This window comes from Sturnus vulgaris, chromosome 3 (genome assembly GCF_052056855.1).
Source record: "Sturnus vulgaris isolate bStuVul1 chromosome 3, bStuVul1.hap1, whole genome shotgun sequence".
Taxonomy (NCBI): Eukaryota; Metazoa; Chordata; class Aves; order Passeriformes; family Sturnidae; genus Sturnus; species Sturnus vulgaris.
Genome location: NC_142245.1, coordinates 48,294,802 through 48,322,434, shown reverse-complemented (window position 1 = coordinate 48,322,434; position 27,633 = coordinate 48,294,802). Strand labels below are relative to the sequence as shown.

Genomic DNA, 27,633 nt, shown 5'->3' with positions numbered 1-27,633 from the left:
AAATTCCTCTGCCAACTACTTTCAACATTGATACTTCTTCATTTTATCCTTGTGCTGTTGAATTCTTTCCTTTGTTCTCTTCCACCTCAAAACTCCAGAGTTCTCTCTTTTCTACCCCATTTGTTTTCACATTTCCTTTTCCTTGTGACATGCTAAATTATTCTCCTCTATCAAAGTTGAGACACACAATGTCTGTCTGCTACAGAGCTCCTTTTCTTTGCTGCCGATGTATCTCGCTGAAAAGTGTTCTTCTTGTGTCATTTCACCTTTTGCAACTTCTGTCTCTGAAAAACATTCCTATTTTTGATGGAGATAATATTTCTTTACTCTGGTTTTCATTCGAGGACCATTATCAAACTTATGTCTTCCTTTTGTCAGCTCTCCAAGAAGTCCAGATCAGTTATGTCCTTTTTCCTTCATTTCGTTGTGGCCACTGCAATTCCCTATTGTTGCTTGAGCTAATTTACCACATCCTCTGTTGAAGTATCTCAAGGCATCTACAAAGTTTGGAAGAGTAGTTAAAAGTAGTTGCAGTAGGTGATAATAACATACTTATTGCAGGATAATGATGGTTTGAGGCTTTCTGAGATGTGAAAAAGGTAGAACAAGTAGGGGTGAGGGTGACCCAGTATGCATGGAAACCTCTCTGATTGAATTGCGTGATTTACCAGTACACACAAGATGTGCTGTACAATAGAGGATTCTTTTGCAAGATCATTCTTGTAATAGAGCTACTGTTTCCAGAAAAGACACTTTTAATAGGAGATATACCAAAGCTTAACCACTTAAGTATCTTGTGTTCATGTGGATGTTGAGTTCTGGGCATTTCAACCCCGTTGCAAAAGTGGTATTGCAAAAGTATTCTTGTCTGCATGTGATGAGGAAGTAAGACTGACAGACCTGGTCTTTTTCTCTTATCATGGCCAATGCGAGGCAGTTGCCCAGGACATAGCAAAACAGTCCCGAGGGTGTCTTGAGGTGTCCTCAGGGTTTCTTCCTATCTGCCTGAAACAGACTCATTCTCTGCTCTCTGTTCCACTGCTCAGGGAAGTCTGCAGTGCCAAGAGAGCACAGGCTCTCCTTAGTTTTCACTGAAAATAATACATGAGGCGTCCAGCATAAGATAGAGGAAGAGGCAGATTCCCTGTTGCTGTCGGTAAAGAAATATGAAGGAGGCGGCACAGTTTCCCCAACAACTCCCCCTTTCCTTCCCTATCCCATTAGCCCACATTCTCTTCCTGCCCAGCCCTCCAGTGATGCCTAATCTCATTTTCAGGGGCTGCTGCCAGATCTGCTGGCAGCTGCAGTTTCTTGGCCGCGGTTTTCGGTGAGGGAGCCGAGAGCGCTGAGGAAGAGGAGGAGAAGGAAGGAGGAGGAGGAAGGCTGTGCCGTGTGGCGGAGCGGCGGCAGCGGCAGCACCTTTGACGTGCCCGTCCCCCACGTGACGGCCGCTCCATTGCGGGGAGGGAGCTGAGCTGCCGCCGCTCCGGCAGAGCACGGGAGAGCCGCAGCCTCGGCGGCGGCAGCGGCAGCAGCGCCTCCGCCCGCAGTGCGTGTGTGTGCGTGTGTGTGATGAGCGATCGCCGCGTCCCTCCGCCCGCTGCCGGCTGACACCCACCGCGCGGGGCGCGCCAGGAGCAGCAGGAGCAGGCGAGGAGCCGCGGCAGCGCGCAGTGACCTTGGCCCAGGAGGTAACCGAGCGGGCGGCTCCGCACCCCTCCGCGCCCCCGCCCCGCGCCTCCCACGGCGGGGCCGAGGCCCCGCTCCCGCCGGGGCCCCCGGGCGGCGCCGGCGCTGCCGCCGCTGTCCGCGGTGCTGGAACCGCGGGCTCCGCGCCGGGCTGCCCGGGGAAGAGCCGGACCGCCCGGCCTTGGGCCGCCCGGAGCCGGCGGGCGGACGGGGAGCAGCCAACCCGAGCGGTCTCGGGGCTCGGGAGGGCTCGGGAGCTTAGTGCTCGGAGTAGGGCTCGGCGGCTCTCCGCGCTCTCCGCATCCGCCGGTGTGGTCTGTAGATGGAGCACATTCTTACACCTGCGTGCAAAGCCAGAGCTACGGCATGATCCGAGCTCCTGCTTAGTGCAGCTCCCGTGTGACCCGGGGGAGGGCGGGGAGGAGACGGGGCTGGCAGGGAGCCGGTGTTTGGCGGTAAAGTGCGATGAAAGTAGGTGAGAGCAACCGGAACGGTGTTCTGGCTTGTTTCTTAATTTTCCCTCGTCACCTGCTCCCCTGCCCCGGAGTATGTACCAGCATAGATGTGCTGGTGAATTACAGGGAGCTCAAAGCGTCTGGTTTGCTTTTCGTGCGTTTGAATGTTGTGAAAGTTGCTACGACCCGAGCTGTGAGCGGAGGGCACTGCTGAATTCACGTCATGGGCCGAGTCCGTCCTCCCAAAACTGGCCTGGAGGGTGGAGAGCGTCCCTTGGCGAAGCCCGTGCAGGGGAGGAAGAAGCGCTTTGTGAGGAGGCGTCTGTGTGATGTGGTGGTTAGCGATGTGTCAGGGTTCTGAGTGACAATTCATTAGCGTTTAAATTAGATCAGCACGTTACATCCATTATTTACCGGCAAAAGAGCTTAGTGACAGTAAATGGTGAATTAGCAGCTTTTCTCCAATGTAAATATCTGTTGGAGTAAGAGCATACAGTGACTTTGATAACATGTAAGTCAGGTCCATTAATCATCAGGGAAGCAAGGAGACCTGAGGCGATGCCCTATTGAAACCACTTTTACCTTTTGCAGTGCAACATCCAAAAGCGGATCAAATCTGTGGGACATGGCACAAGGAAATAATTATGGGCAAAGCAGCAATGGGGTGGCTGATGAATCCCCAAACATGCTGGTGTACAGAAAGGTAAGCCTTTGTATTTTTCAGAAGCTGAGGAAGGTGAAGTCCTGGACCTTTTGCCTAGCAAGTGAAGCCATTATTTTTGCTGTTTCTCTCCAGTTTCTTGAATAGAGAAATGAATGTATCTGTTGTTTGAAATGATAAAATCTGCACACGTCAACTTTGCATCTTGTTCAGAAGCAGCTGCTTTTCAATTTGAGATACCTGATGTATTTCAGTTACTCTCTGCATTGATACATATGATACATGAAGGTGGTGACATGCCAGAGACTGGACCATGTTTTGAGGTCAAGTGTTCACTTTAAAGTTTATTTGTAAAACGGTTCCATATGTATTAAAGCTAAATATCAACTGTACAATACAGTATCCTGTCTCGTGCAGAGAAGTTGGAACCATTAAGTTATTTAATATGAGGGGAACAGCTGATTAAAGATCTCGCCTATCTGCAATTGCCACAAGTAAAAACCCCCCGAAAACCATACACTTTAGAATTTTTCTCTGAGAAGACTTCCAGTGTAGTTATTCTTACAACATCAATACACAAAATTTCCAGGTATTGAACTCTAATAGTGAGGCTTATTTAGTGATTATGCTTTAATTTAAGTGAGAGTAAATGCTTAGAGATTGTGAGATGCCTTTATAAATTTTTTTAAAAGCCTTAATTGCATTTAGGAAAAAAGAATAACAACACACGTTCTAATAATAATGGAGAAAACATAATTTTGCTGTTGCAAATTAAAATAAGTAATTATGCAACTGCTTGTTTATTCTTAGAACACAGTGCTTCTTAACTTGTTTGTGGTCGTTTTTACCAGGTGGAAAAAATCAATATTTTACTTTGTTAGAGGCATTGACTTTTCCGCTTACAAGTTAACTGTAATAGAAAACATCTGATATATAATCAGTTTAGTCTTTGAGGTGAACTGAAGTATAAACTATAACTGTGGTAAGTGTTATTTTCTCAGAAATTAAAAAATAGTCTCAAATTGAAGTCTGATGCATGCTTTTTCTCTTCGTGTTTTCAGCTATGTTGCTGATTTCGGTTTATTGTGTCTGCTATTTTGTGAAATTAGGCTCCTTTTATATAAGTCAATGAATTTATGAACCTAACTGTGGTTATCCTTCTACAAATGCACATCTAGAAGAATACAGATTACCTTGCCATTAACGCCACAAGTGTGTTTCAAAAGGCAATTGCATTTAAAATATGCTGTATATATGAAAAGCAATATACCACATCTTATATTGTTCGTTGCAGGTTTTTGATCTTTCTAAACAGAATCTTTCTACATTTGCTATTTACTTCAATGCTGGCAAAAAGGTATTTTCGCAGCTTATTTAGTACACAGAGGGACCAGCTTATTTAGTACACAGAGGGACAACACAGAGAAACTGTTTCTCTCTTCCTTTAGTGAGTTTGGTAAAATCTGTAGTAAAATTTGTGACCTATGGTATTTAGTATGACCTTATGCCAAAATTTATCATTGGCTCTGGGCAGTGTCCATCGCCTTTGAGCAGCATCCAGATTGAATGGAACAGCTGGGGCGAGTGACGACAGTCCCCGTGATGCACAGGAGATTTGAAAATGAGGAGTGGGAATAGGACACACCACCTCAGGTGTAATTTCAGCAAATCAAGACATAAAACACGTCTTTTGTTCTCTGCAATACATCTGTAAAGGGATGATACGAATTTGTGTCCTTCAGTGCAGCAGTGGTCCTTCCCTTGTTGTCACTAAACAAGAGGTGCTCTGAATATTAAACTTTGAAAAATACTGGCCTTCTACAACAAAATAATAGATAACTTTTCAAGACATCTGCCTTTTCTTGAAATAGGATATTGATGTAAGCAAATGTCCTAAATTCTGGATCTGGAACATAAGAGGATAGTCAACTGGAAATCATTTCACTTTAGAGTGTATAATTCTTTAATAGGAACAACTAAATCATAGGATTCCTTGTAATACATTTGAAAACACAATACTTCTCTCTCTGTCTGTCATTGTGCTGGGAACGAAAGCACTGTATGAACAAAGAACTAGATCTGACACCTTAATGGAGGACTCTCTTATTTGGCCAACTGGAAAAATATTAACAGTTTTTAGAAAAAAAAAGTACATGCTATGGGCTGGGTTCAATCTGAACTGAATTTGAAGTCTTATGTTTTGAATAATGTTGCTGAAATTCACAAAGGTGAAAATGCTTTCTTCTAGTAGTTTATACGTCAACAGATGGGAATGCACACATTTTGTGATATCTGTACCTACAAAGAATAGATGGAACATCTCTTACTTCTGTTAATGAAGAGTTAAAATTTGGATATGCTGTGAAGGCTGTTATTTTGGCTATAAACCACAATTTTGTAATCTGGTAATTCTGCTAGTCTGTCTAATTTACAGACACAATCTGAACTAAGTATGTTCTGTACTACATACAGCTCTGTATTGCCTAAATCTTGATTCTGTCATGAGTATTTTATAAAAAATTCTATACAGAATGAAGTCCCAGTGTTTTCAAATTTGGTTTTTAAAGCTCAGTTGTTTCAAACTCTTGAAAAAAATTACTGGTTTTCTATTTTTTTGAATGCATTTGTTTTTGATTATTTGCTTATTTGAAGAATTGAACAATTGATAATCAAATTGTCATCTCAAGTAATATAGAGTGTAGATAGTCTCTTATTTTCATCAGTCAGCTTTTATTCCTAGCTGAGCAAGGGTTTCATTACATTGTGCTTCCAAAAAGGAATTTAAAAAAATCAGCATAAGATAATTCAATATTCAATACACACATAACCAAGAATTACTTATTTGAATCTGGAAAAGACAGCAGCACAGATAAATAGTTCCCTATATAATTTTTACTCTGCCTTTTAAGATGCTTGTATCAGTGTTTTTATGCCTTGGGGAATAATTTTTATTTTAATAGAATGTCAGCTGCATTATTCTTTTTGTCTATCAGCCTAATTATAAAGTAATGACATGTGACACATCATTGGCACTGACATACCTTAGAAAAAGTCCTGAATTTTTCTGCTGGTAGCCTGAGGTAAATATGAAAAATGTAAAACCCCTCCTTTTATTTCCTCTCTGACAGAGTCCATTCCAGCCAGCAATTAGAAGAGATAAGACACTGAAATCCATAGTCTTTTAACATCACAAATTGCTCATGCAGAAATCTCATGTTTTGGCAACACTAACTTGCTGGTACAAGCTAGGTCTTAGGGAAGAAACTTGAGATGTATTAGTGTAGTAGAAGGCCCATACTATGAAGTTTTTCTAAGTTTCAGAGCCTGACCTGCCTTTTTTTTTTTTAATTAATTTTAAATCTCTGCACACAATTAAAAGAGTAAGAGTTTCCTGTTAGGAACTTGTATTTTAGACCTACTGCTGGTCTTACTAAACTTTCTGGTCTGTGCTTTGCTTACTTTTTCAGTCAAACATATGCTGCAGCTATTAGGAGTTCTGATTTGCAAGTTTGATGGTTATTGTATTGCTGCCTCAACTAGCTTCATTTGAGAGCTGATAGCTTTATTTTGTAGCAATAAGATTATCCTTGTCTGAAAGGTAATATTCTTGTGACTGACATTTTGGCAGTGGGGCTTTCAGTGTTCTAATAAAGATAATGAGGTGTTTGTTCTGTTTCTTTGACAATGGTGGAAAGTCATATATGCCAGTACTCATGTATAGCAAGGGCTGAATTTGTAGTCTCAAACTCCATAGTTTAACATGATCTAATATTCTTCATAGACACCACACCTTCAAAGCATGATACTTTCCAATATTGTTGGAAATGACCAGTAGTCATGCAGGGACAACATTTGAGGGAGCAGTGACACCATCTAATAACCATTCTCCATCTCTGCTTCCACTAGAGATGACTTCCAGTATAAACTGCTCTGTTCTCATGTGGCCTTTATCAACTGCTCCCTAAAAAGATTGTTGGAAGAAAATGGTATCATGGAGAACTGTGTTCCTTAGAGCCTGTGAGACTAAGAAGGACATTTTAGGTGGGTTTTTATGAGTGCCATCACTCTGAGAAGAGAAGAATCACTCTGATACTACACGTTTCTGAATATGCCGTGACATTCTGTGAAGGCATCTTGTTTGTTACTGCATTGGAAAAGGCAGAGTGCTCTAAGGTACTAGAGATAAGTAGTGTGGGGTTTTGGGGTTTTTTTGTGTGGTTTTTCCTAGTGTGTTTATAATTTTTAAAAAATTATTTATTAAATTACAGTAAACCTCTAGATTATGATGTTTCTTCTGAGAAGAAGAGTGGCACTGGTGTGAGTCTGGTTGATGGTCTTGGTGTTATTCTAACACTCATCATTATAGAGTTAATTGATGGGGAAGGGTCGACATTTGTGAACCATGGGACTTTCTGCTGTAGGAAGGAAATAATTTACCCTCCTATCCAATAAGTTATCAGGAAGTTGTAGTCCTGGAGTAGCTGGTTGATAGTGAAGTAAGCTTTTGCACAGGGAAATGTAGGGAGTGGGAACTTAATAGAGATGGACAGAATAGCTGGTTGATGCTGTGGAGTGACTTTTGTTTTCCTCTATGCTCTCACCCTCATGTTTTGTAGCTATTCTCTGTGCAGATTCATTTTGCTGTATCCTCACCTGGAATGGTGATAGTTAGTACTAGGTGTAGCTTGTATCTAAATTTCGTCATCATTTGTGATAAAAGCAGTATAAAGGATTTGATTGTCTTCATAACCATATAGAACAACTGAAAATTCCAAGGAAATTCCATTAAAAAAATGTGTCTGAGTCTGTAGGTGCCTAGATCAGCAAGAGGGACACTTCTCCTGTTTTGATGATTCCTGCTGGTGTTTTCCATCCTTTCTGTTCTGCTCTTCCTTCCACTAGGTATAGAAGTACATCAAGTGATACTGCAGTGAGAGATTCACTGCTGCTTACTGTTCTGAGCTTGATGTGCTCTCATCACTGGTATTACTGTCAAATGCAAAAACCCCACAGCATTCTGTGCCACCATGTTTAATTCTTTTCTCCATCCCACATGTGCCATCTGAAAAATGTATGTGCCTGTTTTGATTGTGCATTGTCATTTTCAGTTGCTCTGCTTCTTTCCTTTGAAGCAGTCTACATTTGTAGCTATGGAAACAATGATGCTATTGAGAGTGACGTGCAATATCGAGGCAGAAATTGTTTGTTTTGGAGTTTTGTTTTCATTCAGTTCAGGCTTAAAACATTCTTTGTGGACTGCAGGAATTTTTATAGTAATCTCTATCATATCATAATATTTGACAGGTCCCCACAAAGCTGGAAATAAATGGTGGGGACCATTTAGTTCCATGTAAATACAACTTTTTAAAATATGCTATTTTCCCAATTCAGGAATCTCAAACCAATTGAAGCATAGTTGCAACTTTTAGTACAGGAATCACTACACCTACTTCTTCAAATCAGTTTGTAAAAGCTGCTAAAAGAAAAGAAATTTAGTTAATTTCCACAGTAAAATGAGATTTTTGACTTTTTGGTCTTGATTGCCACTAGGTGTAAAAAAAAATAAAAATCCCAAGTCTAACCTAGAAAGAACAAACCAAAGTAAACAGCAGAATATATTTATTTTTTTCAAACATACTTTAAAATTTTTCTCACAGGGTTGCAGAAAGGTAAATCGTGCAGGTATATAGTAATATAGAGTGTGAAAAATGGCCAGTTTTCAACTATTACTCTAAAAGATAAAGCTTTTTGAAAGAATAGAATTATTCTCTGTGTTACAGATAGCTAAACTGAGATGCAACAGTGACATATCAGAGCAAAGGAAAAGCTGGAAATCCTTTTATTTTTGGTAAAAAAAGGTGCAAACTGTTTTCTACATAAGAGGGAGCCATTAGGGCTAAGGCTGCAAAATACTACCTGGAGTGGCATCCATTATTCCTGCTTTTTTCCCCCCCTGTATGGATTCTGTTTGTTTGTTTTTCTTTGTTGTTTGTTTTGGGTTTTTTGTTTGTTTTAAAATGGAAACAGATTGCAGTAGTAGGGCAAGAAAAGTCTGGATTTTAATGATGTTAATATGAACCGTACCAAAATGTATAAGGAAAGAAAATTTTGAGGGTGGGCTTAGTACTAGTAGAGGTGGACCACTTCAGAGAAATGTCTTCAGCTGAAACTTTGAGATGATGATGCATGGAAGAAAAAGTACATGTGCAATTTCCTGTGGTGAAGGAATCAGCTGAGAATTTTGATTTTTGGTGAGAGATTGCCAGCAGCTACAACTAAAAGCTGAAGATAAAAAAGGTTGAGCTAGTTATTAAAGTATGTGTTGGTTATAAGAGTAACTGGAATAGATATCGTGGGAATGAGGCTGGCTGGGAAGCCACAGGGGACATTGGAGCTGAACTGTCTGAGAAGCAGACTTGGGAACTGCAGTTTCATTTGGCATGTGAGAACAGCCTGGGTTAGTGCAGGACAGCAGGCAGGCCAAGAAATAGAGCTGTAGGAGCATCTCATAAATTCATTGCAACTGTCAGGGGAAGCTTTTACTAGATAACATTTGGAATTCTTACCTGACAGGAATGGGACTGTGGCATTTGGGCTATTTAGACACTAAAAATTTGGGGCTAGTTTTGCTTGCATGTGTATTTATTTGTGTTTGAAAGCTTCCTTTTTCAGATGCTGCTGTGGATCTTTCTCAGTTTGTAATGCTGAGCATGTCTTTGAGAAGACAGTTTTATGGGCTTAGTTTCAGAGAAGCTGTCTTGTCTGGGAAAGTGGTCAGGGCATCAAAAAAACAGTGACATCAGTCTTGCTTTCTCTTACTGTTATTGCCTTCTTACTGTTATTCCCTCAAATATACGTCTGCCTAAAAGTTTATTGCTGATGATTAGAAACTGGAAAGATGACACTCAATGTAATGTGTATTTTATCCATATTTTTCCAATGAAGAGGCCTATTTTTCAAGATTTTTATAGTTCTACTATTTCTACTTAATTGAGGATATCTTGATAGCTGTCAAATGAAACTAGAGTCTATTAGATCCATGGTGTCATTCAAACAAGAAATGCTTTTGGGGAAGGCTCTAAGAATTTATCATGTAGTATTCATATCAAACGTGCGCTGGTTTGAATCTGAAAAACCTCAATCAAGAGCCAAATAAACACCAAGAACCATCTGGATGGAAATTTATCCATTGCAGTGAAATGATCATTCTCCTGGCATTCATGTACTGTTTTTACTGAAACTGGGTAAAATGGGACTTTTGAAGCTGTATTAGCTCTTCTGCGTCACTTCTGCTGGAGTTGTGTGTTTGCTTTCTTTCTCTGACCTGTGCTGAATCCTGTTGACTAATGGAGTGTGAAGTTCTAGGGAGATTGTGCCGCAGAGAAAGAGGTAGCAAATAGAGAAGATCTCTTCACAATGCAGTTCGGATGTACAAGGATTATCTAGATGAAAGTGAAAACTGCTCCCTGTAACATAGAAGGAATTTTTTTTTTCTCATCCACTTATTCTTGATATTGAAGATGGTTGTATAATGTGAATGTACATGTGTGTATATGCATATCCTCTCAGCCATGCAGAGTCCTGCTGCCTTAAGACCTATTGATTATTAATTCATAATTGAATAGAGATGACCAAATGGTTGTATTAAAAATAGATAGTATTTGTATTTAAATATATAATAGTTTTTTTACAATATCTCACGTATGTGATATAACACTATTGTACATTGTCTTCCGTCTCATGAAAATGAATTGCACTGAAATATTTCAATTAACTTTGAAAGCACCCTTAATTCTGATGGAAAACTACAGTTTTCCTGATTTCCTTTTGTATCAGGATGAATAAGCAGTTTACTGAATGCCTTTTGAAAGACATTAGTGCTTCTTAACACCTACACTTCTCTAAACTAGAAACTGCAAGAAGTATTACTCTTCTGTGAGCTAGATTCTGCCCTCAGATGTAGATTCATGGCATCTCTTGATATCAGCAGGAACCATACTACTGCATTTGATATAGAATCAATATCAAAAAGAAGAATGACAAATCTTAATAGTAACCCTCAAAATTGCAAAATATTGTATCAGGTGTTTTCCAGTAAGAATTGTCTTTGTGTTGTATACTTTGGTCTGTACAGAGGGGAAAATACAGAACATTTTGTGGCTGTACTGCAAACCCTCTGATATTAGCATATTTAGTCCTGCAGGTATAAGTTCAAAACTGTGAAACAGGATGGCTTCTTAGTAGCAAATGCAGAACTTAATGTGTGAATAATGAATGCTATTGTATAGGGCTCTTCTAAAGTTTCTGTATGTCATGAGTAGTTTATTTTAGCTGTCATCTGCAAAATAGGTGGTCTGTGGTATAATTAAACAAGTCTTAGTGAAATTCTGTAAAGATCTGTTTACTCTGTGCAGAGTACCTTAAGTTTGTCAAAGTACTACGTTAGATGGTAAAGTACTACCGTTATAGGCATGCAATTTTAGACAACCAGAATACTATAAACAAGTGTTCTATACAGGTGCTCACAGCACTACTAGTTTTCAAATTCTCAGTTTCTTTAAGGGTTACTAAGCAACAAAAATTCTCATTCAAGTCACTAGGAGCTAAAGGTTTTTAGTACCATTTCATAAATCACATTTGTGACTTGGTGGAGTCATCACACTACCTGCCTGAAATATTTAGATTCTGACTCCTGTGATCTGGACAGCATATCAGTCTATCACAGTACTGGAGCCATGCTAATGCCCGGTAAAGTTAATGCACTGGTTTGGTTTCCAAAAGTAAGAAGCAATACCTTTGTCTTGTTTAAAAGATGAATAACCTATAGAGTGTTTTATCTGTGCTCATTTCTTAAAAATCTGTACCGCAAGAATAGTACCTCTGCTACAGGAAAATATTTTTTCAGAGTTTAAGCAATGTGCTGCTCTACAGATAGTTGTGCCCTGAAGCACTTAAGTTTGTTTGTTAGTTTTGTTGGAAAAAAAATAGTTCTGATCTTGCTTTCCCTTTACCACCAACTCCACTTCTATAGCATTATTTTTGGATGTTGACATTCATGTTCAGCAGTTTACTGAACACACTGTCCTGTTCTTAGGTTGAGGTAGTGTTTCTATCTCATTTTGAGGTACATTCAGAAGAAAAGCCTGTGGAAATGTTCTATTTATGTAGCTGTATTTGTATTTATCTGTGATGTATCTGAGACTGTCATGCCATCAGCTCTTTAACAGACACTATGGTGCACAACTGGTGACGCAAGCCATAGCTGCTTTTGTTGTTTCTGGGATTCTTTTGCTTTACATTTGTTTTGCTCCAGTATCTGAGGGCTAACTTTGATTCCAAGATACTGGACTTGAGAATAATTTCTAGTTCCCTATTCCAAAGTTTAGGAACTCTTGACTATAAATTACAGAAACTAAGATGTGCTGTTGTGCAGTGCAAAGCTCAGGGCTTTCACTTGCCATCTTTATATAATACATGTATAAATGTAATTTTAAATGTATTGAAGGTTTATACTTCTTCCTTTCCCTTCAAACAGGAATTCTACCTTTGTGTCCTGTGAAATAGTTTATTTCAATAGATCATTATATGGGATTTATTCTTGGTCACTTTTGGCAATATTAAAGGATACAGAGTGCGTTCAAGGACAAAATGCAGAGAGTGAGGCATGGAGAGAAAAATATTAATGGTGCATCATTCTGTCGTTTACAATACACTGTATTCATGTGAGCTACACCACCAATTTCTCTGGCTGGTGAATATGGCAAGGCAATCAGGGATGACCTGGACCGCCGGAATTCTGCAGGTGCTTCAAGAAACGGTGCTGGAGCTTCACTAGGTGGTGCTCTTCCTCCTGGGTAGGGAACACACATCCCACGGGGATTCTGAGAGGGATTCTCTTGAGGAAAGAATGAATCCGATCTCATAAAGAGGTCTTCCATGCTAGATGGTAATGTTGCTGCCGCTGCCCCAGTCAAATTGCTGCTCAAGTCTTTTGATAGTGTTTTTTAATTCATTGATCCTTGTTCTGTGGTTTCCAGGGTAGGAAGTCTCCACTGTTACCTTGTGTTCGTCAGTCAGTATAAAAACTGCTGGTAATTGTCTGCACTGGTGTTGCACATGAGAGGCTGCTGGGCTTAGCATTCTGTTGGCAAACTGAAAGTATAATTTTTGTGCTTAAGATTTGCAATCTAAATATAAAATGAGAGGTGTCAAAGTGATTTGGGGAGACCAGTCAGGAAAGGCTGGTTAATTTTCGTTTTCCCCTCAATGCATGGAATGGTCTTTGTATCACCTTCAAAATAGTGTTTGAGTATCACCAGAATAGAGCTTAAATTTGCTACAAATTCAGTCATTCACATGATTTGGTCCAAATGTCAATGATTTTATTTTTTATCTTGACAGGTTTTTAGGAAGAAGAAGTATGTTCTCACTTTTCTCCCATATCCCATCTTTTTGACTTTTGCATATAATCCATATAGACATGGATTATATATCTATATATATAGTAAATGGATTTTAGCTGAGTAGGCCATGGCTTATATGAATATATTAGCATCAGTTTAAGTTATGGCCATATGGTTGGTTGCATTATATTTTTGCCCTATTATTTTTCCAAGCTATCTTGATTGTATTTACAAGATGGACTGTTTCTGTACCTACATATTGGCCACTTAGACTTAGAATGTTACTAGAAATGCATTGTTGCTTATCCTGGGGACATCTTTGAATGTCTCAAACCTGTAGTGGATGCAGTTGAGGGTAAAGGTGCCTCCTCTGTTTTATTTTTTTGTTTTAAAGCTAGGTTCTTTCCTATTTACCTTGTAGAAGTAGAGGTGCAATTTTGCCTTATTTATGTGGCCCTAAGTGCAGAGTAACTGCTGTTCTCACTAAAGTTATTAAGATTAATTCCTTAAAAAGTGGTGCCACAAGCTTTCTGTGTTAGTGAAGTGCTACTACAGAAGTTGTTACACTGGGGCTGGGGCTCTGGTGGTGGTGTACTCGTGTGAATTCCAGCTTTTCTTGTTTTCCATTGAAGTACACTGTAGAATGAATTAGATGAAACATTAAAAAAATATAATATTTTCCATTTTCCCTTCAAAGAAAATAAATTTAATGATGACTTTTGAATGACTTGGTACTCCCGCGGACTAAATAACTTTTTACAATTGATATATCAATTGTAACATGGACTTCTAATGCAGTGAATAGTATCTGACAGGTGAGAATAAAGGACATAATAGTCATTAGCTAGCATAGCACCTTTTTCCTAGAGATGGTTGGTGTCTTGAGGACATAATCTGCATTAGAACACTGTGGCAAAACAGTGCCAGAGAGCATGTTACTGTAGAATTCAACAGTAGCCACAGTCTCTGCCAAGGCTAGGATGATTTGTGATCAATGTTCTTTTACATCACTGTCCTATTGCCACATCTTGGCTGATTGCCTCCCTATAGGGCTGAAAGTGATCATGCAGGGGGAGACTGAAAGTGTGAGAAGTTGTCTGGGTTGTGCTGCTGAGTGGTTTTGAATAAACCACTCCATATCAAGTGACCTGAAAGGCATATAGGCACTTTGTGCTTAACTCTGGATACAGAAAAGTAAAAGGTAGGTATTATTTTAAATAATATGTGAAATAGCATTTATCTTAAAAGTAAATGACCCCTTTCCACTTCTCTAAAAAGGAAGATTAGAACAACAGAAAGTCTTGATTTGTGCAGGGCTTTTGAAACCATAAGCTCCTCATGACTGCAGAATTCTTGCTATGCTACCAGAATGCATAAGAGCAAGAACTTAGTTTAAAAGTTGGGTACTGGAAACATGGATATGAATAATTGTTCTTCTGTTGTGTTTGAAGAAATGCTGGTTATTCTCTGCCTTTCTTTCCCATCTTCGATTTGGAAGTAATTCAGGTGAATTATGAAGGCACGCTGATGATAAGATTAATCGTGTTTTTGAACGTTATATAGTACAGTGATGGCAGTTTTGCAAACATTATTTCCTTATTTTTCTGACACACCTTTTTCCAGATGTTTTTCACAAGATCTCTGTGATTCATTACAGATCAAAACTTTGATGAAGTGATTTTGTTTCCCTTTTGAGTTAGATTTCATCAACCTGGAAAATTTTGTCTCCCAGTGGAGCGTAAGTGTAGACACAGTGGCTAAATCTCCACGTAGTGTACTGATAATATACTTTCTAGAGTCGTTGCTTCTGTTCCTTTACCTGCTTCTAATTCTTCAGTAAGTGATGAACAGAGGAAAGGAGATGTACATGACCTATGGTAGAGGCCCATCTGTGAAGACCAGATGGCATATTTAACAAATTTTCCAATGATTTGGTTATTTTCCCTTCCATTTCCTGTAAATTGTCTAGGGGAAACTCATGTGCTGAAAGAAGCAAGAATGATGGAAGTGCTGACCTTTATTGACAGAATAGCATTTTATGCTTTATAACCACTGCATCCTAATCTCACTCTGTAATGCCTCTAAGTGCTGTGTTCAAGTGCTTGTGTTTCTATGGAAGCCAAACACATGGGGTGTTGGAGTTTTTTGTTTGTTTGTTTGTTTTGTTTTGTTTTAAATTCATGCCACTAAAAACTCAGAGAATATCTGTAACTGATATGTGGAACTACATTTGTGAGATTTTGCTTTTCAGGAATTTGAAGCTAGTCAGAACACTGAATGGGTGTCATGGTGAATGTAACTCACGGAACATTAATCCATGCCCTATTTACCCCAAGATTTAATTTTTGTAACATATACTTTAGTTGTATCTTTAAGCAATATATCCTAATGTTCATGATGCTGAAGCAGACTTTCAATTTACATTCATATGGAAAGAGTGAGTCTAATATGGATAGTGTCGATTTGAATGAACCTATGCTGCTTCATACACAGTATTCTCATGAAACATGATTATACCTACAAATCAAGTGGCTCGTTTGTTTCTTTTGCTTGGCGGTTGTGGTGGGTTTGTGGTTTTTTGGTGGTGTATTTTTGTTTGCTTTTTTTTTTGTGTGTGAATGTGTACCCATGTAGGATATTCTGGTATTCTAGTTTTGCCTAAGTTGTGCTCTGGAATGATTAGCTTTGCCAATGATATAAAATATTTTCCTCTCTTTGGATTAGTGTCCAGTTTCTTTTTCACTTTTCATAAACTTTTATAAAATAGCATTAAAAACACCTTGCTATATCACTTCCAAAATCCATTATACTAAACCAATATATTTGTCAAAAACACCTTCACATCTCAGAGGCTGTGAGTTTTTTGATTATAAGTGGCAAATTATAACACTAAAATCAATATCCCTTTAAACTGTTTTTTTTTAGAATGTTGCTGCGTGCTAATGAGGTTGAGTCATGGTCCTAGACACTGCATGATTTTGAGTCTGATGCTATGTTGGGTTTAGTGCAGCTTCTGACTGTGTCCGCAAGACATACGTGACAAATTACAGTTTGAGACTAACCAAGATTTTCCTTCTGCAATCACAAAAACTTTTATAAGCCCTCAGACATCTATTTTTGCAACTTCAGTTCTATTTTCAGTGCTTCAGTTCGGTATAGAAATCTAATAAATCCTTTAATTTGCATGATTTTATTGCACTGAAATTTAAACCACGTTCTCTGAGCATGGGACCAAATTAAACACCACACACAGTTGATATGGGCTAAAGAAATGCAGCTTATATACAGAGGCAAGATTTATTTCTTAGTCTAATTAAAGTATTAGCATCCTAGTCAGAGTTTTTATTTGTCCCATTATAACATTTTACACAGATAGACTCTCATCCCTAATTATCCTATTGTATATCCTTCTCTCTATTCCTAATTATCCTATTATTGTTAATTTCAAGAAGTTTTAGAGCTAAAACTCAAACATGAGCAGTTTAGTATCCATTTCTTTCTCTGGTGTTAGGCTCTTTAGGTCCCTAAGGTCAATAATACCAAGTTGTCTTCTAGAAGGATGGTGAAGGACCTGCATCCTGATAGAAACAGTATAACATTGATGTTAAGTATTTCTTCCTCTTAGCTCTTGGATCTGCTTGTATTTCTTGTTTTGTGTTTGCTGACCTGATCATATTGCTTGCTCTTTATTTTTTGCTTCCCAAGTTCTATTTTTATATCTGAGTTTTCTTATATAGGTCTTGTTTTACCCAGCTACCAAGTCTGCATTTCTTCACCAGGAATTTGACAATATATGATTTGTGTTTTCAGCCCTGGAGCCCAGGTATCAGCCTATACCAGTACCAGCAAAAATATATGCTATCATCTGTTGCTTGATCTTTTGAGAGTTTCTGTAATAAGACCTCTACATTTCTGTAACAATATTCAAGCTTCTTTAACATAAGTAATGATTTATTAGAACATCCTTGTTATCCCCTTGTATTTGGGTAACTGAATTGTTAACTGTACAAAAACAATGATCCAAAATAATATCTGTGTATTTACTGATATATGTAGATATAATGTTTTGGTAATTTCTCACTGTTAATTTTGTTGGTATGTTACCAAAAGTCCCCTATAACAGTTTTCACAAAAGAAGACAAATTAATCTGGTTGAAAATACAATGACCTTTAAAGCTTCTAAATTTTTGTCTTTTCTAAAGCAATGAGAGAGCCACAGGATTTGTCTTCTAAATCTTATGTAGTCTACAATTTGTGGACCAGAACACACCATTTACACATTAGTAAAACAGAGGTAAATATAACAAGTCAAATCCATAGCTGTTATCCAAAAATAATCACTTGTGCAGACTTAGACTCTCGATGAGTGTAATCTAAGAGGCCCTGTTAAAAACCATGACCTTTAGCAAACAAATGATTGTTTCCACTCAAGTCTTATAACTGATGCCTGACTTTGCAGCAGTTTGAACTTTGCAATCATCTTGAATGCTGGAGAAAGACCTTATTAAATGAAAAGCAGAAGCAGGATGATTTTGGACATAATTTGAACATCCTCTTGGGTTAATGACATTTGCAGTATTAATCAGAGACCCTGAAAATCAGAGTTGTTGATGCCCAGAATAATTGAAGCATCTCAGCTGACAGTGTTGATGCTCTTGAATTTGATATACATGAAAGACAGTTTATTTGCATGTAACTTTTCTTGTCTTCAAGTGCACTCTGTCATCATTGACTATTTTAAAGAAAATCTAAGAATTTAATTTCCATTGTGAGGGTACAAAAATATGTATTTTCTTTTTTATATTAATCAAGCAATATTGCTATGAAAGCTACAACTCAGTAAATCAACTAACAGTTGCAAGTGATATTTATAGAAGCTCTGTTGGAACCATATGTCTTCATAACCACTGCAGCCAATGACTTCTGTTTGTTAGTTTTTAAGCAAGAAAATCTCTCTGAGCTTATTTTAATAATCGTCTACAAGGGCCTTTTTCAGTTTTGGCTGTTCATATTTTTTCCTATCTTGAAGTGCTCACCAGATGCTGTAGTTCAGATGAACAGAGTCTTTGATTGTCAGTGCTTCACTAATATGACAAGAGAAAATGCCTTTTATCTCACAGCCTGACAAATTGATTTTTTCCTGCAGGGTACTGTTGGATCTTACAGCTTAAAAGTGCTCCAGTAATGTCCCAGATATATTTCCATTTACTGTTCCTTAAATGGAATTTGCAGTTTCTGAATTTTGCCTTTTTTGGAGCCTCTTTGAAAAAAATAAGATTTTTTTAATACACAAAAAGGTGAGGAGAATGTTCTATACATTATTTCATTACTAACTTCAAGCACACTCCCTCAAAGGAAGTGTGTTTAATTTCTTTCACTTTTGAAATACTTTGAATTCAAATTTTAAAATGAAGTTCCAAGGTTGCACAAAGTTTTGAGATGTTTCTATTACTTAAGTTCATTTTTCAAATGTTTTTATTTTAGAGGAATGATTGGGTGAATGAAAACTAAGCTGTACACTTGTGATTTTGCTTTGAAATATATACTTTTATCAGTCCAAGTCTCCTAAAAATGATGGGATTTTTGCAAGCACTAATTGGATGAATGGATGATAGACAGCATGAAAAAAAATACTGAGTAATATTATCATCTCATTTTATTATATGGAATTAATGTGCTTGGAGAAGGACAAGGGAAATAAATTGTTTAGGGAAATAAATTGCCGAAAGAGTACTGGCTTCTATTACTCTGGTTTGATCAATCAAACATATGACATTGTTATTCCTTTTTTCAGTTGCTGTAAAGATCTTGACTGTTATTCTGTTTGAGAGGCTCTTAAGTTTGAAGCTTGTTGCTGTCTCATGTGTCTCTTTATGACCACTTGCACTCACTATTTCAATCCTTGTTCATCATAAACTTTGAAATGCTGAAATACTACCTGTAGATACTTGTTGGAACAAGTATTCCTGTAACTCTGTTGATGACTGATCACTTAATGCACAGGTTAGTGTATGCCTTTGAACTATTTTAGTATCCCAGTTGCAAAATAAAATAAATTAATAGTGGCAGCATAAACCACAAGATCCTGATTGAGTGGTCAAATTTTAAAACTGCCAGAAAATGGCAGTATACTTTTAGGCAGTATTCTGAACCACAGTTAGTAGAAAATAATAAAACATTTTTCTGACTGCATATCCATGACACTCTGAAATTTGACAAATATGAATAGCATTGCGTAGGTCAGAATGAGTTAGGTGACCTTTAAATCTCTCTTCTAACCTAAACTATTCTTGTATTCCATGAAGTCGTCTGAAGGTGCATTTCTTTGTAGGGGGATGGAGTGGTGGTTTTTTTTTAGTGTAGTTTCTTTGGTTGGTTATTTTTTGTAGTTTGTTTGGATTTTTTGCTGTTGTTTTAGTATCAACACTGGTTCTCGAAGTCTTAGCAGGAGACAGACTGTTGCCGAGCATTTATGTTGCCAAAATGGTAAGGCAGATCCATTCATTAGTAGGACTACATGGCTACGTATTTTTAGAACCTTCCTGTAGTTCAGTTAAGGCAAACTGTGTGATTTGTCTTTGACACAACAACTAACAGATACAATTTACCATGCTGCTGAGCTGACTTTCAGCATGATCTGGTTTTTTACCTCCTCTTGCACTGCAGAATGTTTGGCTTAGAAGCAAAACACTTGGCAAGGTTTTCTAGTTGAAGGATGCAGGCCTTTATGCTGGTGGGTACAAAAGCTGGAAGTATGAATTTGGAGGTTCCTTAGTTTCCTTCTGAAAAAAAATCTACATTCAAAGAGAGGCAGATTTTTTTCTTTTTGTTTTGGTTGTTTGCTTCCCCATAAACGGTCCATCATCCAACCACCTAACTATAATAAAATCTCTTCCTGTTTTTTCCAAATGTTAATTGCCCGTGTTTTATAAAGTAGAGTATACACATTTTAACTGAACTAGTATTTTAGAATTCACTTTTAAAAGAAATTTTAATTAAATTGTATTTTGTTTATTGGATATAAATCCAATTTTGTTGGTAATTAGTTTCATTAATGTTGCTTTGCATATGGAACTATTTATTGTTTGATGACTTTCTGGCAGGTGTGCTAACTGACATTAATTTAGTGGTTGATATCATTCTAATTTATCAGTGTTCTCATCTTAGGCTCCATTGTATTTATATTTAACTACCTGCTTTACCGCTGATAAGTATCTATTGGCTCACCTACTTACCTGCACATTACTGTATTGATCTCTCTTCTTATCTTGCATTTTGTACTCTTGTACTTGAGTCAATTTATTCCAAGGACACAGAGTACTTTTCAAGTCATTTAAACACACAGCAGGAAGATTATCCAGGTGATAGTTTTATCATTGATTTTTATAAAAGGGACTGTTGTTCTTTATTCTGAGCTGGCACCTAAGCCTGACACAGCTGCTCACTCTCTCTTCTCCCTTATGGGATTGGGGAGAGAATCAAAAGGGTAAAACTGAGAAAACTAGTGGGTTGATATAGTTTAACAGGGAAAGCAAAAGCTGTGTGCACAAGCAAAGCAAACCAAGTAATTTATTCACCACTTCCCATGGGCAGGCATTTGTTCAGCCATTCCCAGGAAACCAGGGCTCCATTATGCACAAAGGTAACTTGGGAAGACAAATGCCATCACTCTGAATATCCCCCGCTCCTTTTCCGCATCTTTATATGCTGAGCATGTTACTGTATGGTCTAGACTATCCCTTGGGTCAGTTGTCCTGGCTCTGTCCCATCCCAATTTCTTGTGCACTGCCAGCACACTTGGTGGGCTGGGGCGAGAAGCAGTAAAGGCCTTGATGCTGTGCCTGTGCTGTTTGGCAATAAATAAAACCCCCCTGTTTTATCAACACTGTTATCCTCACAAATCCAAAACATAGTTCCATACTAACTGCTTTGGATTGTAGTCTAGTGTATAGGGGTTCCCACAAGCTTCCAGTGTTCCACAACTATGAGGTGTGGGTTTTATTGCTTGAGGACTGATGGTATTGTTTTGCAAGCTTGGAAAGAATCCTTCAGCAAACCTGCCTGCATTGCACCAGGAGGCAAGAAGAGGATAAAAGGCTTTTTAATTGGATAATTTAATGAGTAGACCCAGAGATAACTTACGACTCAAGTTTTTTGTGATGCTACTGAAAAAGTTTTGTGTAGTGGTAAGTGGCTGAATTTTTGTCATCTTATTACCTTCCTGTGAAATGTAAAGTTCATAACACCAGTGGTATCTTAGTGCATCTTAACATCCAAAGCATAATGCTCTTGTTATTGGTTCTGTTATCCTTCTTCCTGGTGCTTAATTTTCCTGTTTTTATTATCTTGCTCCATCTTACCATATTCTGAATTGGTAAACTGTCTGAATTTCTTAGTATGTGAGTGGGGTCCTTCTAAATAGACTGTTATGCAAAAATAACATACTCTAAAACTCTTGGAAGTAGCTTTTAATATATTCTCTCCTTGTATGCATTTGCACAACTAGGAAACACATCACCTTTTTAAAAAGTGAAAGTGGCTGCAGCCACAAAGATACTAATTTTGGTTACTGTTGCAGATTTGTGTGTCTCCACATAACTGTGAATTTGTAAAAATTTGGTGACTCTTTCTTTCCCTGCTTAACGTTTTCTCAAACAGGCTGTGTTTAACAGCTTCCTTTTTCAGGTTATTCATGAGAGTGGATGAAGTGACTGGTTAAGCAACTGTACCCTGCAAATTCGGTATTTAATAAATGTGTAATGATCTTGTCTGCTTGGTGAAGTGAGACACTCCAGCCAAAGTTTGTTTTCAGACAACAGAGTTCCATCTGCATAAACCAGTGGAAGATTAACAAGAGATTCTTTTACCAACTGTTTCCTCACCAGCTCCTCACCAGTTAACACAAGAAAAAGTCTTCCAGGGCTCTGCAATAATTATTTGTCCACTATCATAACAAAAGATTTATTGTATAGAACCTTTTATTTTCTAAAATATTAGGCTGTTTTCCAGTGTATTGAAGTAATAGACCTCCCACACTGTCTCTCAATATACATTATATCCAAAACATGCCGAGATGATAGGAAAAGCTGTGACCAGTTATTTTCTTATAAAATGAAACTATTCTGTAGATAACTCTCCTAATCGATCTTCTTTTAAAGAAGGCAAACATTAATTTATTGTCTATTTGATTAGTTAATATTCTCTTGCAGAATATCTCATGATTATCTTTGTCTTGTGGAGCCCATTTGTGCCTGCTTCAGCTGACAAAATTGTTCCTGGTACCCACCCTGTTGAATACACTTCAAAGAGTGCTGCAGCACTCTCTGTAATGCAGATTATTCATTGTTGTTTATCTTTTGGTCCGTTTTCTACTTTGTACTAAAATGGTGGAAAATTTTGATTGATTTACTCCCCAGATGTTTTATGTTGGTGAAATGATATTTGGGCAAAATAATGCCAACTCTTTCACAGGCTGTGAAATTTTCTGCTATATTCCATGTTTTGTACAAAGACGTATAAGGTTTCTGTGCTGTCACAGTGCTTCTGATGAGTTAGCTTCCAGAATTGCTGTTAGGAGCCATCCATGGAATTCAGGCCTAAAGTGTGTGCATCACTTTTTAATTTATGTTCTACTTAGGGAGGCTGTGTAGATGTGATCTGAAACTCTTCACTTACAACAGCACCTTTGTTTTCCCCTTATCCTGTGAAGGTACTGTGCCTCACAAAACACCCCATAGTAGACGCTTTCTAAGTCCAAGCTTTTTGCGATTGGAGTTCTCCTATCACCATGGCACCTTTGCTTCAGAGGTACAGTCACTGTTCTAAGTTGATAATGAATGCTTTTATTAGTTGGCAAGATAAAAACACATTTTCTGAATTTATATAGCTACATCACGAAGCACTGAGTTTTGAAAAAAATCCAAATGAGATTCTCTAAACAGCTCTGAAATTTAATCTCTTGGCCAAGTCATATGCAGTACACTAAATACTTATTAAGGATAATCTGTTTCTACTTTTAGAACAAACATTAAATGGCAGATGCCCATAATTCTAATACCAGATGCCCTGATGGAAAGGATTTGTGACCTAAATACTCCTGAACAATTTCTTCCCTAAATGCACATTCACAGTGGCACATGACTTAACTGATCTAGGTAACTGGAGAGAAGCCTTTATCTCTGCTCATGTTAGGAAACGTACATTGGCAAGGTGCCCTTGATACCATTCTGTTTGCATGGAATAGAGGAGGTAAAAGTGCAGAAGGTATGGAGTTGCTCTGTTTAGTGAAATCAGTTAAAACACTCAGACTCCAACATAGAAGTCTGTAAACCAGTGTTTTAATTGGAACATGAGTGTGCTAGAGACAAGTATATTGCTCACCTTCTCCTGAAGAGGAACTTTTGGGTATTTTTGAGTTGCTTCCTATTGTACACTGAAAGGGCTCATAACAGTGCTGATGTATGCTAAAAGATAAGATTCCTTGGAGGAGAGAAATGGTTATGAAGACAGAATGGATGCATGAGGCCTGTTTTTTTTCCTTTACAAGCCATTTAGAAGTCCTAGGCTTGCTGCAGAATTAATTAGAGGAAGTTCTTTTGTACTTTGTTGTACACAAGGTCAGATTGGATTGCCATAATGGTCTCTTGGAGCTTTGTATTAAATCAGAGTCACAGTTTAACCCTGGCTAGAAAATAAATAGCAGACAGCTGCTTGCTCACTCCTCTGCCTTCTGGGTGGGGAGGAGAATCTGAATAACAAAAAGTAAAATTTGTGGGTTGAGATAAGAACAGTTCAGTCATTGAACCAAACAAAAATATAGTAATAATACTAATGAAAATAATGATAATAATAAAAACAACAACAATAATAATAATAGTAATAATAGTAATGAAGAGGAGAGAGAGGAATAAAAACCAAGACAGTGATGCAGAATGCAATTGCTCACCACCTGCTGACCAATGCTTAGCCCCCCAAACAGTGATCAACTCCTCTTGACCAACTCCCCCAGTTTCTATACTGAGCATGGTGTTCTGTGGTATGGAATATCTCTTTGGCCAGGTCAGGTCAGCTGTCCTCATGATGCTGCCTCTCAGCCTCCTGTGCACCTGCTCCCTGCAGAGCATGGGGAACTGGAAAGTCCTTCTCTTAGGGTAAGACCTGCTCCACAGCACCGAAAGCATCAGTGTCTTACCAACAGTGTTCTTGTGCTAAATACGAGCCACAGCACTGCACCAGCAGGAAGAAACTGAAATCTATCCCAAACAAAAACAAGACAAACAGTCAAAGGAAATTACACTTTCCTATGAAATTCTAAGATCTAGGTTACCTAAACTAGAGAAGGTTACTTTTGTTTCATAATGACTTGGCAGCTTTGCCAGTAAAATAGCCTTATTTTTTTCTTTCTTTATTTATTAAACAGAAGTTATTATTTTCTGAAAGTCCTTTATTTTTCCTGTCTGGGGCTGTATGTGCTGGCAAATGTCACTTTGAGACACGGTCCAAGAGATCTCAATCTGTGGTGGATTCTAGCATTGTTTTAAAGCCCAGCGATAATCAGCTTTAGCTGATGGAATGGCTGTGTGCTTGTCACTGGCTATTGTGCCCCAAACTTTGGGTGAAGGGCTACTTATTTACTCTCCACTGCTGGTTGCATTTGCAATTTTTTAAATGAAAAAATCTGCTGTAAAGTAACTCTGGCTTGAAAAAATTATTTTTTCCCCCCACCTATTAATCTGGATCCTGGCTGACAGGGAAAGTTTTGTATGCATCTATAGTGTCCTTTGAAGTAAATGAAAAAAGACTTATTTTCCCTTACAGAAATGTTTCTTCTGGGTTGGTGGCTGAATAGTTTGTCACAGATATCATCCAGTCTAAAGTTTCAACATTGAGAACCATTCAAAATATTTATCTTCATAATCTCCCCCACCTTTTATTTTTATTAAAATTCTCCCATGAATATATTTGCATTTTGTCCAAAAAAAACCCCAGTAAACCAAATTAGTTAAACATAGACTAAGCAATGGCCTTGCTATAGTTAATGTCTCTCTGTGTATATTTTATATTTTGAGGTTAAAATTGGTCCTTGAATCTAAATGGTCTAATGGTCTCTCTTTTTTTTAATCCTCCTAAACAATTACTTTATGATTTGATATTTCTCTTACCTTCTTTCAAGTATTTTCATCTTTTCTGTCTTTTTGGTTTTTTTTCTTTTCCCATCAGTTCTGTTTGTCCCTTTCATACTGCCAGGCCATTCAGGAATGACATGTGGTAATGCTTTGTTGGAAATGTTCCGATTTTGCTCATGGATTAACCTAAAAATACTGAACTATGATGCTTTGGTTAAGGTTTGTTTACAGTGCCTTTCAACAGATCAAGTGGAAATTTGATCTGTAATTATTAAACCTTATCTCCTAATTCTAGTTATTTACTAGATGTTCATATGAAAAATTGCTGTTCACAGAAGAGAGGAACTAAGAGGAAGGAAATAATAATGAATAAATAACTTTTTTATTAGAGTTTATGTTATCACTGAACATGTTCTGCACTTCTAAATTATGTGATATTTAAATTTATGTATCATTTCTTGGGAATAAGAATGCAATGTAGATGAAACTGCAGTTGGTGAAACTTGAGCAGAAACTTCTACATTTATTTATTGACAGTAAAATTAAATTACTTTCTAAGGACCTCTCAATACAGAAAAGGTAACAAATGTGACTGAAGCAAATTAATTTGAAGCATCTTTTCATTTGTGGGAAGTATTTTCCTTCTTTTTGCCTTCCTCTACTTGCCTATTCCAAAGCAAACAATGCTAGAATGCCAAAGACAACTTAGCTGCTGTGGTGGAAAAAAAAATACTGGGAAATCTCAGTGTGAAATAACAATAAAACATGGTGTTCTGGTCGAGTAACAAGGTAAATTAACTCCCTTCTCTTTGTAGCTTGTAATGGTAGAGGCAGGAAAAAAATACCTTAGACCTGTAGAAAGCAATAAAAATGGACAGTCTGTATTGCAGTGTGTAGACAATCAAATAGTTCTGTAAAAACCTTGGTCAATCAAATAATTTTGTTACTAAAACTGTAAACTAAGTTATTTCTGTGACTCAGAAGGCAATAATGCCTCATGATGTGAAACAAAAATTCTCCTTCATCTTTGATACTAGTATATAACTGCAAATTTTGACTGCATTATTTGGAAAATATTCTTTTGAACAGAAATGCAACTAATTAGTTGGACAATGGGCTTGTTTTGTTTGTTTGTTTGTTTTTTTCCTTTTAGGTGATGGCAGGGATTTACAGTAAATTTTGTTACTATACAGGAGAAGTACAACAGGAGAAGTTTACTTATCCCCAGCACATGTTTTAATAAGGTCAGTGACCAATGGCAATGCTTCTTGTAGGAACAGTGAATCTTTGGAGAATTTAATCAAGATGGAAAACAAGATTTGGAGGTATCCAGTTCCTCTCTCAGATACTCAACAGGACAAGAAATTTCCAGTATGTTTTCTTTGAGTCAGTGAAGTAGCACCTATCCTCAAAAGCACTGTAATATAGTTTTCAGTAAAAATACCCTTTAGAAAAAGGTCTGTGTGAGAGTCATATCATTCAGGCACAAATTGGGACAGGATTGTAATAAATTGGTCTTCAGGATATTGCATGTCAACACCTATGTCTGCAAGGCAGAGGGTACTTATTGCACACTATGACATTTGAATTGCCTATCAGCTGCCCATGGAACATTCTAATGTACAGAAATATCTCATATTTTTACAAATTCAGGATACAAATTTTTTACAAAGATCAATGAGGAAACAGAAACAGAAAGATGCCTCCTTTCAAACTATCCTCCAGTGTATGACAGAGCTGATACAGAATAGTCTGCAGTATGTAAAAGAATAGCATTTTGCCTGAAAGATGGGTTTGACTTGCAGAGTATTTTTAAGAATGAGTTTATACAGCTCATTACTTGTTAAGATGGAAAGGTGAGACACATGACTAACTCTTTCATTGCATTTCTAGCTAACTCAGGAAAGTATTGTCAAGACTATGCTGGACAATAGGATGTTTTTCAATAGTGTAGGTTTACACTAGTGCTACAGCAGGTGAGCACACACTGATATGGCTGGTTTTGGAGTCATGTGTACATACGCAAATATTACTTTTTAAAATATATATAAAAGGCTGAGTGATGTAATAATAGGTTTGAGAACACCTATTATTATTGCAAACAACCATGCCTCGAGAGAAGTACAGAATATCTTTTACAGAAAACATGATGGTGAGCAGGCAAATGAGTCCCTATTGACTTGAGTGGATGTAGCTGCCATAATCATCTATAGGAACAAGTTCTGTTACTCATTTATCTACATGAAGTACAGGGGATGGAAAAAAATGGATGTATGCATATGGAAATTCAGTTCCTATCA

The 27,633-nt window shown here is 37.7% G+C and overlaps 1 protein-coding gene across 19 annotated transcripts in view; it reads left to right on the top strand.

The window, feature by feature from the left end:
• RGS7 (regulator of G protein signaling 7) overlaps positions 1-27,633 on the top strand; it is a 276,991-nt gene that overhangs the window by 25,490 nt on the left and 223,868 nt on the right. For 11 of the 19 annotated variants that reach the window (XR_015802377.1, XR_015802375.1, XR_015802376.1 and 8 more), the window contains exons 1-2: positions 1,500-1,691; positions 2,736-2,847. Coding sequence is in view for 16 of the 19 variants with exons in the window: in XM_088161576.1 (XP_088017702.1) it covers positions 2,770-2,847 (78 nt within the window). In the remaining 3 variants the exon portion in view is untranslated. Of the gene's footprint in view, positions 1-1,499; positions 1,692-2,079; positions 2,165-2,555; positions 2,656-2,735; positions 2,848-27,633 lie in introns of those variants that run through there. The other 8 variants (XM_088161577.1, XM_088161578.1, XM_088161579.1 and 5 more) reach the window with 4 other exon arrangements.